Source organism: Balaenoptera physalus, assembly GCF_965194825.1.
Source record: "Balaenoptera physalus genome assembly, chromosome: 11".
Classification (NCBI taxonomy): domain Eukaryota; kingdom Metazoa; phylum Chordata; class Mammalia; order Artiodactyla; family Balaenopteridae; genus Balaenoptera; species Balaenoptera physalus.
In genome coordinates this window covers 83,391,167-83,408,746 of record NC_138896.1, presented here as the reverse complement: position 1 = coordinate 83,408,746, position 17,580 = coordinate 83,391,167, and the positions used below count along the sequence as shown (strand labels likewise).

General features: G+C 46.4%; 1 protein-coding gene across 6 annotated transcripts in view; it reads right to left on the bottom strand.

Annotated features, from left to right (window-relative positions):
* Window positions 1–17,580, bottom strand: part of PTPRG (protein tyrosine phosphatase receptor type G) — a 725,147-nt gene that overhangs the window by 113,297 nt on the left and 594,270 nt on the right. For all 6 annotated transcript variants that reach the window (XM_082412077.1, XM_082412078.1, XM_082412080.1 and 3 more), the window contains exon 9: window positions 1,275–1,459. In XM_082412077.1, coding sequence (XP_082268203.1) covers window positions 1,275–1,459 — 185 coding nt within the window. The remainder of the gene's footprint in view (window positions 1–1,274; window positions 1,460–17,580) is intronic.

Genomic DNA, 17,580 nt, shown 5'->3' with positions numbered 1-17,580 from the left:
AGCCGGTTATCTATTCATCTCTGCATGTTTAATTATTTTCCACTTAGAATAAGAAACCGAATAAGCGCCTAGATAGTTTCTGCTGATTAATGCAAGCCACCTCAGTTCAGAAAGAGAAACATCCCTCACGGAGTTCCAGTCGTGACAAGAGAAAGGTTAAAACACATCATAACCTTGGGTGCCTTTCAATAGATTCCTCTCCGATTTCATGAAGCTCATCATTCCCTAATGTGACCCAGCTAACAATGTCTAGTGGGGAAATTGAAAACATAAATGGAAATGAAGTAAAAGAATCTTCATCTAAAGGAATACGAAAAGTATTATTCTATAACTGATTGAATGGGCCCCGGGGACGCTGTATGGGGAGGAAAAAAAGTGCTAACAGTCATTAAGAATCCCACTCAGTGCTATTACATTTTCCATGTGCGTATACAATTATGGGCTTCATTATCTCAAAGACTTCTTTTGATTAACAATAAACGCCAGGCTTTCAAACCCAAATGTGTCACTTTGAGTTTCCCTGCAGAGATGTAAAGACCAGCGCTTGTTGGAGCGATTGCTTTTCCAGGGGAAGAAGACGGCTTCTGCAAACATCTGTTCTGAAGGGCCTTGGTGGGGACTGGGCACTAAATATTTATGCACATTTAAGATGAGCAGCTGGATTGGGCATGTGTGGCTCAAAGTGAGGTCAGGTATCACAGCGTCTGAGAGTCTGAGAACAGTGGCTAAAAATTCCGTGGTCACTGGGGTCTAGCAGGTCGGAATGTATGAGGCAGATGAAATGTGACAGAAGGGAGTGGTGGGGACTTCGGAAAGCTGCTTGGTGTGGGTGACAGTATAGGGGTGGGGAGGAGGACGGGGGCGACAGCTGCAATAATAATAACAGCCAGTACTGGCACGGTGCTCGCCCTGTGCTGGGCCCTGCTCTACAACTGTAGAACTCACTTAACATTTACAGCAACGCTATCAGAGAGGACAAGGGCTTCGTGGAGGTTTTCGGATTTTTTTTTTTTTTTTTTAAATAATGAAAGAAAAAGCAGTCAGTTTTGAAGGGCCCAGTTACAAAGAAATTAACTCTTTTCCGGGTGGTGTAGCCATCAAGTATACTGGCGGAATGCAGCCCGGGCAGGCTCCGGCCCCGGTTCACCCTGGTGGCACCTGCCCTCAGCAGGCGGCGTAGGGCTGGGATGCCACAGGGAAAAGCACGCCAAAGAGATGCGCAGGGGCCCCTCTCATTGCTACAGACACCCCGACTCAGAACAGGGAGGCTTTACCAAGTCCTTGTCGCTGTCCTTTGTGAACGTCTTCTCCTTCTCGTCCTCGTTCTTGGTCCAGCTGTAGGAGATCATGTAGTTCATGATGGGTGGGTGGTAGATGGTCTCTGGCTGGTTCCAGGACACCTGCAGTGCTGTCTGGTTCAGGGGCTGCACCTTCATGTGGATGGGCGGAGAGCTGCAGACTGAAGACACACGGCCAAGCTCAGGGCCTCCTGGCGCTACATACGTACACGCCCCGTGTCCCTCAAGACCGCGACCTCGAAAGGTTGACACAGTAGGATGGGGAACACCGACGCCCCCATCGCTTGGATCCACCGGCTGCTAACATTTTGCCACACCTGTTCTCCCTCCCCCCTCCTCTTTCTACACACACACACACACACGCACACACACACGCACACACGCTTTCCTGCTGTGTCACTGAAAGCAAGTTGCAGACATTCTGAACTTCACTCCTTAAACTCAGGTCTCTATCTCCTAAGAATAAGGACATTCTCATCTATAATGGCAATGTCTGAGTGTCTACGTGCCCCCCAAATTCATGTGTTGAAACCTAATGCCCAATGGGATGGTATTAGGGGGTCGAGCTTGGGGAGACAATTAGATCATGGCGGTGGAGCCCTCATGAGTGGGATTAATGTCCTCATAAGAGGCCCCAGAGAGCTCCCTCACCCCTTCTGCCACGTGAGGACATAGTGAGAAGACGGCTGTCTGTGAACCAGGGAGCAAGTCCTCACCAGACAGTGAGTCTACCAGCACCTTTATCTTAGACCTCCCAGCCTCCAGAACGGTGAGAAATAAATTTCTGTTGTTTGTAAGACACTCAGTCTATGCTATTTGTTACAGCAGCCCAAGCTGACTACTGTCATACCTAAGAAAATAAACACTAACTTGATATTATCTGACATTTACTTCATCCCTATTCAAATTTCCCCAACTGTCTCCAAAAGATTGTTTATATAACCCTTTCCCCGCCCACATGACATGTCACATTCAGTGTTATAATGCTTTAACCTCTTTTAATCTAGCATTCTCATCTGGCCTCTTCTTCCACAATGAATTTTTTTAGAAGCCAGGCCACCTGACATGTGGAATGTCCCAACTAACTAAAATTGCAGATGACATTTTATTGTAGATAGATCAGAGTGTAAACAAATACAATGCAAAATGAGACTTTAAATAATTTTAAAGCAAAGGCACAAAAAACCAGGACGACTTTCTCTGGACCAGCAGGACTCTGTATAACTATCCTGATGCAGGGCAAAGGAAAAGTCAGGCTAATTCCCCTGTTTATTCCTTGTGGCTGGCAGGTTTGAAGGAATGTGGTGGATCTATATCTATCTACTAACAAACCCATTTAAGGGCTGAGAGTATCAAGTCAGCCATTAACAGCGACATTTTGGCCCTCCAAACGTGCTCTTTCCCAGTGGCCTTGGTTCCTGCCCGCACAGGGCTTCCATTCTGAAGCAGGGTTTCTCAACCTCAGCACCACCAGCCTCTCGGGCCAGAAGATTCTTTGCTCTTGGGGGCTGTCGTGTGCACCGTAGGATGTTCAGTGGCATCCGGGCCTCTACCCACTAGATGCCGGTAGCACTGCCCCCAAGTCAAAACAACCAAAAATGTCCCCAGGTGTCGCCAAATGTCCCTGGGGGGCCAAACATCCCTGAGAACTACAGGTCTAAAGGGGGAGATGGGAATTCATTAAAGAATGACACGTGTGCAGCTACTACCACACACCAGGATGGGGTGGGCGGAGGGGAGGAGAGGAACGCTGTATTTTCCAAGCACTTTCTAGGGAGACTTGATTCATGCTACAGGGTCCAGGGAAGACTCTTGTGAGGCAGGTGCATCCAACTGAGAACTGCGTGGAGATTCACTACATGGGGGTCAGGGGAAGAGGGGAGGCCGGCCAAGGGACCTCAGCAGGGAGAAGGCCTGAGGGGCCCAAAGGAAGGCAGTGGGGCTGGATCAAGGGAGGCCGGTGGAGCGGGAAGCCTCGCAGGCCCAGGTGAAAATTCTGGCCTTCACCCTACGGCACTCCGAAGCCATGGGAAGGATCTGAACCAGAGAACGACGCAGGCAGGTGTGCAGTTTACAAAGCTCCCTGGAGCTTCAGCTAAGCAAAGAAGAACCCAGAGGGGCTAAGAGAGGAGCAGAGAGGCCTGTGAGGAAGTGCTGCAGACGGCTGGGTGCTTGCCCACCTAGGAGAGAACAGGAGAACAGCAGGTTCTACAGCAGACAGAGGCAAAGCCTGGCGATGCGCTGGACAAGGAGGGGCATGAGGGCGAGGGACGCAGTGAGGACGATGCTGGGGTTTGGGGGGCAGGAGGGGAGCAGCCCTGGAGGGGACGGGCCAGGGGACATGGGGCTTGGTTCTGGCTTCTCCCAGGAGCCCATCTACAAGCCAAGCAGCCCACCATGAGCCGGAGTCCCCTATTTGCTCCTCAAGAGCCCCAAGCCCAAGGCAGCCCTGAGGAGGATGGCTTTCCTGCCAGAGAAGCAGGGGCCCAGCTCTAAGGAGCCGGCTGACGGAGAAAAGCGGAGATTGGTTTTGACAGGGAGGCATCCTTTTGCTCTTCGACTGCCAAACCCCGCTTCAGTCGGACAGATTCGCTTTGTGCAACTGAGACAAGAAGGAAGGGATAAATTAATGAGGCATCCCCACTGCCCTGCAGAACCCCGGGAGGCATTTCGCTGCCTGCTGCGCAAATGCCACCAGAGCAGGGACATCAAAGAAAGAATGTGATGTTAAGGCTCCCACAGAGACAGGGGGTGAAATGACAGAGTGCTGACACTAGGTGGCGCTCACATACCATTTTAAAATACCCTAACGTCTAAGTGCTTTACAGTTTCTCAAGAGGGCGGGGCTGGGGAGGAGGAGGAATCAGGGAAAGATCTACATCCCCAACTTTCCAAATACCAATAATGAACCAAGGAGATTTATATACTCGGAAGCTCGTGTCCTTCCAATGATGACACGTCAGATTCTCTGACTTCTACATCTTTTCTCACCTCCCCCTATGTTTTTACTTATCTCCTTCATTCTGAAGCCATCACTCCCCTGCTCCAATTAGGGGTGAGCCGTATGGGGATGCACGTATCTCTAACAGTTACATCATAACCACACAAATAATCCTATCACCCACATGCGGATGCAACCATTCTTCTTATTTATTCTTTGAAATAAAAATAGCTGGCTTTTTCTTTGCTCATTAAGATGATTCATGTTAATGTTTTTAAAAAGAAATCCAAGTCATCCAAAAAAGTAAGAAGAAGAAAGTTTTAAAAAATCACCCGAAATCCCCGTATCCAGAGACAACCACTGTTAACTTTCTGGGGATCCCACGTCTTCATGCATGTGTAAAAACACATACATGCAATCTGATGTAAATGGGATACAACGCATTATGGCCCTGTGAGTGAATTAGTTGTTCTTGTTGTATTTTACTAAGTCACGTATATATTGCCTTGTCAAGAAGAGCTTGGTAATACTGTTCTGAATGAAAGTACACAATCCCACTGTCTCAATGGACTAGAAAATATTGGTTTAGGCTCACAAAGGTGGACGGCCTGGCCTCACTCTAACAGGACCACCTTTTATTTCGGCCACGCTGTGCAGCATGCGGGATCTTAGTTCCCTGACCGGGGATCGAACCGTGCCCCCTGCACTGGGAGCGTACAGTCTTCACCACTGGACAGCCTGCCGGGGCGGGGGTGGGGAATTCCGTAACTGAGGGGCCTCCACAGATCCACACTTGTGTGAGGCCACACATGGGGGCGCTGGGCCGGAGGCTTGTGGGCTGAGGTTCGCCCATCTCGGCCTAAGGGAGGAGTAGGTGGAACAAATTTCCCTTCTGCTCTTCATCTCCCTGAGAGGGTGGATTCTTCTGGGCCAGATGTGGAGGAAGCGTTTGCAGATTACAAGGAGGACCTAGAACAGGGGCTGGCACACTTGTTCCGTAAAGGGCAGGACAGTAGGTGTGCTTGGCTTTGCCGGCCATATGGTCTCTGTCACAACTACGCAGCTCTGCCTATGAAGCACAGAAGCAGCCGAGGTCATCCGGACATGATGGGCGTGGCTCTGCTGCAATGAAACTGGTTATGGGCCCTGCATTGCCATTTCATAACATTTTCATGTGTCATGAAACTTTCTTCTTTTCATTTTTTTCAACTTTTTAACACAGAAACACCACTTTCAGCTCCTGGCTGTACAGAAGGTGCTGGTGGGAGAGTTTTGGCCTGTGGATCAGTGGTTTGGTGATTCCAGACGTAGAAGCTAAAGGGAGGCCAAACCTTTGTTTGAAACACGTTTACTGACTGCATCTGTGTTGTTTGTGCCGTATTCTGCCCCGCACACAGCCTGAGAGGCCCCCTCCCCTGCAAGCTGAGATCTTCCTGTGCTCAGTACTTCGTGGCGTGATACTGTTGACCTCGTGGACTGTCTGTAATGAGCAATCACACTCCCCTACTAGAATGTGAGCTCCACGAGGCTGCACACTTTCTGTCTTGTTTGCTACACTGTCCTCGGTACTAAATCAGAGCCCAGCACGCAGTGGGCTCCCCGTAAATTTGGGCTGAACGAATGGCACGCTGAGTGGACGGAATCGACCCCTTGGTCTTGCCCTGGCCCACAGGTCCCATGTGACATGACCCCTTCCACGTCTCTGACCTCACCGCCCTCCACCCCCTCCTCACCGCCTCCTCGGTGGCCAGCCCACACCCAGTCTCCCTGAAGCTCCGGCTTCCCCGCCGAGGTCTCCTCTGTGCTCCCCGGGCCCCTCCCTCAGCGTGCTCATCACGCCCCTGGGGGAGACGAGATGACCAGACACCCTCCAAAGAACACGTGCCTTGTGCTTCCAAGCTTTGCGGGCCTTTTGAGGGATGCACACCCTTCTTTCCAACAAAACCTCCCCCCAAATTCCAAGGACCACAGACAAAGGCAGCACTGCGGTACATCACAGAAGGGACAGCTTAGAAGAGCTCGTATAATAAAGGGTGGGGGCTTCCCTGGTGGCGCAGTGGTTAAGAATCTGCCTGCCAATGCAGGGAACACGGGTTCAAGCCCTGGTCTGGGAAGATCCCACATGCCGCGGAGCAACTAAGCCCGTGTGCCACAACTACTGATCTTGTGCGTCTGGAGCCTGTGCTCCGCAACGAGAGGCTGTGATAGTGAGAGGCCTGCGCACCGCGATGAAGAGTGGCCCCCGCTTGCCGCAACTAGAGAAAGACCTCGCACAGAAACGAAGACCCAACACAGCCAAAAAAAAAATAAATAAAGTGAAATTCTTTAAAAAAATAAAAAAAATAAAGGGTGGGCTTTGGAGCCAGACTCATATGGACCCTTGTGTTCTCATCTGTAAAATGGGTGGCTAGTACCAGGTAATAATATCCTCCTCACAGAGTTGGGGTAACGATCATAGAGAACGCTGTGGGCCAACCAGATTCTGAGGGCCTGACGCCCAGTGGCACACGCAGGGGACAAGCTGCCAGTCCCACACAGTGTCTGAAAACATACCAAGCTTGCTTTTTAAACTGGGCCTCCATCCACACACAGCAGTGGTTTCCTGGGCGGCAGTGCAGGCCCCCTTCAGACAGGTGTGTGCGCTCACATCTGCCACAGTCCCCGCCCCTCCCCACTGCCTTCACCCACAGCTGCCTGGCCCCCAAGGCCAGGTGAATTTCCCACTGATCTAAAACAAGCACCAGGAGCCCGGCCTTAGGCGGAGAACAGGTGCCCAACACCCCTGACAAATGGCCATTGCAAATGCACCTAACACAGGGAGTTGGCCAATCGTCTTGAGACATCCTTCTGCACAAAATCAAAGCCTTTTAACCATGAGGGAGGCACCACACCCGGCTCTCTAAACAAATGTCCCCTGTGAGGTGCTCCTGACCTCAGCCTCCCCTTCTGGGGGCCTGATTACCTTCTCACTGGTGTCTGATTGCATTTCACAGGCATCTCGGATGATGCTCTACCAGCTCTGAGAATTCCTGCCTTCATTCTGAACCACCTGTGATTAGGATCCCAGCCTTCGTTAAATAATGAAGAGGCTTCTAGCAGAGCACCCAAGGTCCTCTGATTCTCAATCAACGTCAAGGATATTTTCTCAGTGGTTCCACAAGTAAATGAGAGATTCCCCTACCCCCAATCCTCTTCCTTTGGGGCGTCTGAGATAAACTCACAGGATAAACTCTGTGAAAGTTAGCGTAACTTACAAGTGCCTTAAACGATTTGGATTTGAAGTCCTCCCTGGGGCCTCCTCCCACCACTGGACCCCTCCAAGTTTCACACGTAAGGCAACAGGCCAACTATTGATCAGGCGTCAGACAAACAGCACTAGCTCAAACACAGCGATCCGGTGCCATCCGCCTCTTACGGAGCTTGTCAACAGACAAGAAACTGCTGCCTCCTGCGGGGTGGGGTGCGGCGACATCATACACCAGCCCAGCGGAGGACCACAGGGGAGACAGATGCCGCCCACCGGGGACCCGCCTGCCTGGCAGGGAAGGAGAGAAGTACCGTCTCCTCTTCAGCAGAAGGGACCTCTCAGCTGAACAAAGCCACCAGCCTAGCCTCAGACAGCTCAAATGCCTGTCATTTCTTTACTGCCTTTAGGGGAAATTTCCAAAGAAATGGCCTCAGGGAAGGATTTCTCTTTTTGAAGGGCTGTATCCAAAAGGTCTAGGTAAACACAAAATCCCCCAAAGCCGATCACGTAGGACTTCAAACCTGGCATCTTGATGCTCTGGGGTGTCGTCTTCCCCCCTCCATGCCCAAGAGCTCATGAAAGGGAAACCGCAGGGGCGAAGGTGCCGGAACCGGATCAAAGCCGGATCCCAGCTCTGGCATTTTGGGGATTTACAACACCCGAACTCTCTCTGCTTGGAGTTGCCAAGCACACGCCACGGGCCAGGCTCTGTGTCTTCCTCTCAGATGGTCCACAAGGGCACCCTCTCCCCTAAAGATGAAGGAAGACACTGGGTCCAGAGAGACCAAGCCACTGGGCTGGGCCAAGGACCCTGAGTGGGAGGAGGGCTGGGAACTGGAACGCAGCCTGTAGTAGTCTATACCATCGCATATGTTCTAGCCACAAACACCTCCCACATCTGTTTTCCTATCTGCAAGACGGCAATGAAGAGGCCAGGAGGGTAACTCAAAAGTGCTTAAAAGGTGAAAACTGTCCCACGCAGACACAATGCATCACTACTACGGCTCAAGTCTGTGCTTCTTCCCTGGTTAACAATACTTGGCACAAAAAGCTTCCTTCCCACTCCCTCTGCCTTCCTGGTTTTCTTTGTTCCCAATGACAGATGAGAGTGTGGGTCTCTTGACAATTTCCAGAGCAGCCTCCAACTCCTTCGAGGCCCTCGAAAACTGGGCGCAGCCCAAGTAACCATTCTCCCCCATCAGAAATACAGACTAAGCTCGTGGTCCCTCAAGCTATCACGGGGAAGCTGGAAATAGCTGTGGTGGCGCAGGGTGCAGCACTCCCCCATGGGATTCACCAGATGGCTGAAAGAGCCCATGGCACCAAAAAGGTTAGATACTCCCAGCAGTAAGGATTATGTGATTACATGCTTTTAAGGAAACTATCATAGGAATTCTGTAAAAAGGTTTAATACAGACCCTGACCTAGATCTGAGGGATTGGTTAGGAAAGGCTTACTGAGCACAGTGATGTTTGAACTGATTAGGTGTTTATAAAATGAGCAGGAAGGGACTTCCCCGGTGGCGCAGTGGTTAAGAAGCCGCCTGCCAATGCAGGGGACACGGGTTCGAGCCCTGGTCTGGGAAGATCCCACATGCCGCAGAGCAACTAAGCCCGTGCGCCACAACTACTGAGCCTGCGGTCTAGAGCCCGCGAGCCACAGTTACTGAGCCCATGCACCGCAACTACTCAGCCCACGCACCACAACTACTGAAGCCCACGCGCCTAGAGCCTGTGTTCCGCAACAAGAGAAGGCACCACAATGAGAAACCCGTGCACCGCAACAAAGAGTAGCCCCCGCTCGCCGCAACTAGAGAAAGCCTGCGTGCAGCAACGAAGACACAACGCAGCCACAAATAAAAATAAATAAAATAAATTTTTTAAAAAAGAAAATGAGCAGGAAGGAAGGAAGGAGCCTTAGATATGGCAGACAGAAAAACAGCTCGTGCAAAGGCCCTCAGGCGGGAAAACTGGAAAGAAAACTAGCATGGCTTGGCAAGCAGAGAATGAGAAGGAGGATGGTTGAGACCAGGTCTCAAAGGAAGTGAAGTGTGTGGAGCTGGGTTCATCCCTGGGCAGCTCTGGCCAGACATTGCTGGAGGACCACTTTCTCATGATGTGGGAGACACCAAGTTCCCCCAAGCACTAGGGCAACTGCTTTCAAGTTTTAAATCTAAGGTGTCTTAAATAATGCAAGCTCTAACCTGTTATGAGATAACAGAAAATATATATATTGGTCTCTGCCCCAGGTTCCCAGCATAGGGCTCCTAAAACCCTGGTAACTTCCGAAGTGATACTAGGAGCATCTCTTATTCTTTTTTAAATTTCTTTTAAAACAATCATTCAGTTTATTTAAACTAAAAAACAATTGAAAAAACAGTTCACTCCTTTCTCCCACCCCTACCCCCACCCCTGTCAGCTGCCTGTATCTATGAGCTCGGTTTTTGTTTTCACATATGAGTGAGATCATATGGTATTTATCTTTCGCTGTCTGACTTAGTTCACTTAGCACGATGCCCTCAAAGTCCACCCATGTTGTTGCAAATGGCAAGATTTCATTCTTTTCTATGGCTTAATAATACTCCATTATATAGATACCACATTTTCTTTATCCATTCATCTATCAATGGACACTTAGATTGTTTCCTTATCTTGGGTATTTGTAAATAATGCAATGAACATGTGGGTGGATATACCTTTTTCAAGTTAGAGTTTCTGTTTCCTTCAAACAAAGAAGAAAACACATCCATACACTGGGAGGGTGAACACACCCAACTCAACGGCGACAGAAGCTCCTGTGCTCAGGACCTGCTCAGACCTCACCCTATGTTTCCCTTCATCCAGCTGTTCATCTGCACCCTGTGTCATATCCTTTAATAAACTGGTAAATGTAAGTAAGTGCTTCCCTGAGTTCTGTGAGCCACTCTAGCAAATTAATCAAACCAGAGGAGGAAATCGTGGGTACCTCCAATTTGTAACCAAATCGGACAGAAGTTATGGGTAATTCGGGGATCTCCTACTTGCGACTGGCATCTGAAGCGGGGTGGAAGCAGTATTGTGGGACAGAAGCCACCGTTGGAACGGAGTTACACCGTAGGACACCCAGCTGGTGCTGCAGAGAATTGCTTGTTGTGCGGAAACCCCTGCCCCTATATCTGGTGACCAGAAGTGAAGGATTGTGCATAAAAGTAAAGGAGAAACACACAGGAGGTAGAGAACCTACTCAGGAGGGAGAACTAAATTTCCCTAATACACCTGTGGAGTTCTTTTCTACACCACCCCACAGTATCCCCTCCGCTCCCACGAACAAGCCTTGGTGTGCAATTCCGTTTATCAGCCAACAACTGAGCATTAGAAGCTCTGTGGCAACTACCCTGGAAGACAGCAAACTGGAAAACTTTCTTACACTGTGCATATGATGGAGCCATATGCTCAAAGTACAACAGCAGCAGCCAGAGTCCTCCAAGCACGCAGGTTTGACTTTCCCCATTATGCTATTCCTGACCTACTTCCTTGGAGTCCATCTTCTATGTGATATCCCTCTTCTGCAGAGAGCTAAAGGCCAGGGGAAGTGCCTCTGTCCTGTGCAGGGGAAAGCATTGTTCAGCTTGGTGCTCAGGGAGGTGGCAAAGTCCAGAGTGTGCATCATCCAAGCCCTGCTTGAGAACAGCTGCTTCTCAGACACTGGGTGGAAGGCTGGATTCCATATGCCCCAAAGCCCCTTCCCTCCTTTCCAACTTTAACATGCTGTGATTTCCTGCCAAAAGGGCACAATGGACCTATCCCCTTTTAACTGAGCACAGCATCCTTTCTACATGGTACCTCTTAACTTCTCCTGCAGACTTGCTCTAGTCATAGGCTCCAACCGAGGGTCTATACCAGAAACCAGGGTGCAGGTGTGCAAATGCCCAGTGCCCTTATACTGAAGCTGGACAAGTCTCCTACTTCCCATGGCTGAGATGATGTTATGGCCTCGTTTATCATGAAGAAACACCTGGGTCATGTAGAGTCCTATAGCTGTCCTCAGCACTGTGAGACTTTTCTAAACACCATCCAAGATCTAAGATCCCGTAAGCTATCTGTTTAAGTGATCCCAATGGCCATATCAAGAGATCAACTAGAATTAAAGAACAAACAAAGGGAGATGAACAATACAATAACTGAAATTAAAACTACACTAGAAGGAATCAATAGCAGAATAATTGAGGCAGAAGAACAGATAAGTGACCTGGAAGACAGAATGGTGGAATTCACTGCTGCAGAACAGAATAAAGAAAAAAGAATGGAAAGAAATGAAGACAGCCTAAGAGACCTCTGGGAAAACATTAAACACAACAACATTCGCATTATAGGGGTCCCAGAAGGAGAAGAGAAAGAGAAAGGACCCCAGAAAATATTTGAAGAGACTGTAGTCGAAAACTTCCCTAACATGGGAAAGGAAATAGCCACCCAAGTCCAGGAAGCACAGCGAGTCCCATACAGGATAAACCCAAGGAGAAACATGCTGAGACACACAGTAATCAAATTGGCAAAAATTAAAGAAAAAGAAAAATTATTAAAAGCAGCAAGGGAAAAACGACAAATAACATACAAGGGAACTCCTATAAAGTTAACTGCTGATTTCTCAGCAGAAACTCTACAAGCCAGAAAGGAGTGGCATGATATACTTAAAGTGATGAAAGGGAAGAACCTACAACCAAGATTACTCTACCCAGCAAGGAGCTCATTCAGATTTGATGGAGAAATCAAAAGCTTTACAGACAAGCAAAAGCTAAGAGAATTCAGCAGCACCAAACCAGCTCTACAACAAATGCTAAAGGAACTTCTCTAAGTGGGAAACACAAGAGAAGAAAAGGACCTACAAAAGCAAACCCAAAACAATTAAGAAAATGGTCATAGGAACATACATATCGATAATTACCTTAAACATGAATGGATTAAATGCTTCAACCAAAAGACACAGGCTTGCTGAATGGATACAAAAACAAGACCCATATATATGCTGTCTACAAGAGACCCACTTCAGACCTAGGGACACATACAGACTGAAAGTGAGGGGATGAAAGAAGATATTCCATGCAAATGGAAATCAAAAGAAAGCTGGAGTAGCTATACTCATATCAGATAAAATAGACTTTAAAATAAAGAATGTTACAAGAGACAAGGAAGGACACTACATAATGATCAAGGGATCAATCCAAGAAGAAGATATAACAATTATAAATATATATGCACCCAACACAGGAGCACCTCAATACCTAAGGCAACTGCTAACAGCTATAAAAGAGGAAATCGACAGTAACACAGTAATAGTGGGGGACTTTAACACCTCACTTACACCAATGGACAGATCATCCAGACAGAAAATTAATAAGGAAACACAAGCTTTAAATGACACAATAGACCAGATAGATTTAATTGATATTTATAGGACATTCCATCCAAAAACAGCAGATTACACTTTCTTCTCAAGTGCGCACAGAACATTCTCCAGGATAGATCACATCATGGATCACAAATCAAGCCTCAGTAAATTTAAGAAAACTGAAATCATATCAAGCATCTTTTCTGACCACAACTCTATGAGATTAGAAATGAATTACAGGGAAAAAAACGTTAAAAACACAAACACATGGAGGCTAAATAATATGTTACTCAATAACCAAGAGATCACTTAAGAAATCAAAGAGGAAATCAAAAAATACCTAGAGACAAATGACAATGAAAACACGATGATCCAAAACCTATGGGATGCAGCAAAAGCAGTTCTACGAGGGAAGTTTATAGCTATACAAGCCTACCTCAAGAAACAAGAAAAATCTCAAATAAACAATCTAACCTTACACCTAAAGGAAGCAGAGAAAGAAGAACAAACAAAACCCAAAGTTAGCAGAAGGAAAGAAATTGTAAAGAGCAGAGCAGAAATAAATGAAATAGAAACAAAGAAAACAATAGCAAAGATCAATAAAACTAAAAGCTGGTTCTTTAAGAAGATAAACAAAATTCATAAACCATTAACCAGACTCATCAAGAAAAAGAGGGAGAGGACTCAAATCAATAAAATTAGAAATGAAAAAGGAGAAGTTACAACAGACACCGCAGAAATACAAAGCATCCTAAGAGACTACTACAAGCAACTCTATGCCAGTAAATTGGCCAACCTGGAAGAAATGGACAAATTCTTAGAAAGGTATAACCCTCCAAGACTAAATCAGGAAGAAATAGAAAATATGAACAGACCAATCACAAGGAATGAAATTGAAACTGTGATTAAAAATCTTCCAACAAACAAAAGTCCAGGACCAGAAGGCTTCACAGGTGAATTCTATCAAACATTTAGAGAAGAGCTAACACCCATCCTTCTCAAACTCTTCCAAAAAATTGCAGAGGAAGGAACACTCCCACACTCATTCTATGAGGCCACCATCACCCTGATACCAAAACCAAACAAAGATACTACAAAAAAAGAAAATTAGAGACCAATATCACTCATGAATATAGATGCAAAAATCCTCAACAAAATACAAGCAAACAGAATCCAACAACACATTAAAAGGATCATACACCATGATCAAGTGGGATTTATCCCAGGGATGCAAGGATTCTTCAATATACGCAAATCAATCAATGTGATACACCATATTAACAAATTGAAGAATAAAAACCATATGATCATCTCAATAGATGCAGAAAAAGCTTTTGACAAAATTCAACACCCATTTATGATAAAAACTCTCCAGAAAGTGGGCATAGAGGGAACCTACCTCAACATAATAAAGACCATATAGGACAAACCCACAGCAAACATCATTCTGAATGGTGAAAAACTGAAAGCATTTCCTCTAAGATCAGGAACAAGACAAGGATGTCCACTCTCACCACTATTATTCAACGTAGTTTTGGAAGTCCTAGCCATGGCAATCAGAGAAGAAAAAAAAATAAAAGGAATACAAATTGGAAAAGAAGAAGTAAAACTGTCACTGTTTGCAGATGACATGATACTATACATAGAGAATCCTAAAAATGCCACCAGAAAACTACTAGAGCTAATCAATGAATCTGGTAAAGTAGCAGGATACAAAATTAATGCACAGAAATTGCTTGCATTCCTATACACTAATGATGAAAAATCTGAAAGAGAAATTAAGGAAACACTCCCATTTACCACTGCAACAAAAAGAATAAAATACCTAGGTATAAACCTATTAGGGAGACAAAAGACCTGTATGCAGAAAACTATAAGACACTGATGAAAGAAATTAAAGATGGCACCAACAGACGGAGAGATATACCATGTTCTTGGATTGGAAGAATCAGCATTGTGAAAATGACTATACTACCCAAAGCAATCTACAGATTCAATGCAATCCCTATCAAATTACCAATGGCATTTTTTACGGAACTAGAACAAAAAATCTTAAAATTTGTATGGAGACACAAAAGACTCCGAATAGCCAAAGCAGTCTTGAGGGAAAAAAACGGAGCTGGAGGAATCAGACTCCCTGACTTCAGACTATACTACAAAGCTACAGTAATCAAGACAATATGGTATTGGCACAAAAACAGAAACATAGATCAATGGAACAAGATAGAAAGCCCAGAGATAAACCCACGCACCTATGGTCAACTAATCTATGAAAAAGGAGGCAAGGATATACAATGGAGAAAAGACAGTCTCTTCAATAAGTGGTGCTGGGAAAACTGGACAGCTACATGTAAAAGAATGAAAGTAGAAGACTCCCTAACACCATACACAAAAATAAACTCAAAATGGATTAAAGACCTAAATGTAAGACTGGACACTATAAAACTCTTAGAGGAAAACATAGGAAGAACACCTTTTGACATAAATCACAGCAAGATCTTTTTTGATCCACCTCCTAGAGTAATGGAAATAAAAACAAAAATAAACACGTGGGACCTAATGAAACTTCAAAGCTTTTGCACAGCAAAGGAAACCATAAACAAGATGAAAAGACAACCCTCAGAATGGGAGAAAATATTTGCAGACGAATCAACAGACAAAAGATTAATCTCCAAAATATATAAACAGCTCATACAACCCAATCCAAAAATGGGCAGAAGACCTAAATAGACATTTCTCCAAAGAAGAGATACAGATGGCCAAGAAGCACATGAAAAGCTGCTCAACATCACTAATTATTAGAGAAGTGCAAATCAAAACTACAATGAGGTATCACCTCACACCAGTTAGAATGGGCATCATCAGAAAATCTACAAACAACAAATGCTGGAGAGGGTGTGGAGGAAAGGGAACCCTCTTGCACTGTTGGTGGGAATGTAAATTGATACCGCCACTATGGAGAACAGTATGGAAGTTCCTTAAAAAACTAAAAATAGAATTACCATATGACCCAGCAATCGCACTACTGGGCATATACTCAGAGAAAACCATAATTCAAAAAGACACATGCACCCCAATGTTCATTGCAGCACTATTTACAATAGCCAGGTCATGGAAGCAACCTAAATGCCCATCGACAGACGAATGGATGAAGAAGATGTGGTACATATATAAAATGGAATATTACTCAGCCATAAAAAGGAACGAAATTGGGTCATTTGTTGAGACGTGGATGGATCTAGAGACTGTCATACAGAGTGAAGTATATAAGAAAGAGAAAAACAAATATTGTATATTAACACATATATGTGGAACCTAGAAAAATGGTATAGATGAACCGGTTTTCAGGGCAGAAATTGAGACACAGATGTAGAGAACAAACCTATGGACACCAAGGGGGGAAAGCGGCAGGGGGTGGTGGTGGTGGTGTGATGAATTGGGTGATTGGGATTGACATGTATACACTGATGTGTATAAAACTGATGACTAATAAGAACCTGCTGTATAAAAAAAAAGTGATTAAATGTAAAAAAAAAAAAAAAAAAGAGATCAACTAGTGACCCACACTGATGGGTTTAGCCAGGCTTTTATTTAAATTCTTGATTCTAGATGACTGTGACTCAATAGGCCAAGATACCCGCCTCCTTTGTTTCAATTTGGTCCTTAAAATAATTTTTGTCTTAGAATTAGGTATCACTTAGGGACCCGCTATATTTAAAAGGAGCGTTCTCCTTTTAATGTCTCCCAACATTCACCTTACTAGCTTTGAATTTCTGATTCTTCCTTGGCACCTGCCTCTCTTAATTGTTCTGGGTCAGGGAGGCCATTGGATGAGCTCCACTGTTTAATTGCCAACCTTGTTCCAACCCCCAGGTGTGGCACCTGGATCATTTGGTAAGGATGGCCCTCTCTGGCATGGTTCCAGGATCTTCCACACCTGGGGACTGGCCTCAAGCAGCGCCTCCGAGGCTTGGTCAAGAGGACCCAAGAGATCAGGGAGCCTGCCCCTTAAATTGGAGAGACCGGGCTGCGAACAAGCAGCGCCCCTAGTGGGCCCCAGTGGGAAATCAGCTGTGCAGCGCTTGGGAGGGACGGAGCCACGCTGGCCTCCTGGTCACCCCAGGCACACGGATCCTTATGCTCCGAGGAACCAGGCTTCTAGCTGGCTGGTGAAGACCAACAGTTTGAGATGCTGAGTACACTCCTCACGGAGAAGGCTCCTCTCTTCCCGGAAGCCTTTGCATGAAAACCAGAGGGCTCTGTGCACTTGACAGAGGATACCTGTTAGCACTTAGTGTCAGATGTACAGACGGCACCTTGTCTACACAGGCAGAGATGTGACATGGGACAGCCCACACACTCATTTCGGTCCAAGCCAGTGCTTTGGAATCACAAAACCAGTCCAGAGAGGGCCCAGGAGAGAAGCCAGCAACTGTGATGACCCCCGGCTGTGCTTAGAAGAGAAAAAGATGACCCCAGAGGCCTCATCATGGTCTCCCCCTCTGTGCCTTTACACATGGTCTCAAGGACTGGGGAGGTGACAACATTGCTTACGCCCGAGAAAGCCAAGGGTTCGGCCCATGTTCCTTGAACCTTAAGGAAAACCACCTCAACCAGCCTGTGTTTGTTTACAGAAGAATCAGTGGGAAGAACGGAGAAGATAAATTGTCTGCCTCCCAGCCACCGTGACTCCCGTGACTCCGAGGAGAAGGAGATGCACGCAAGCATCT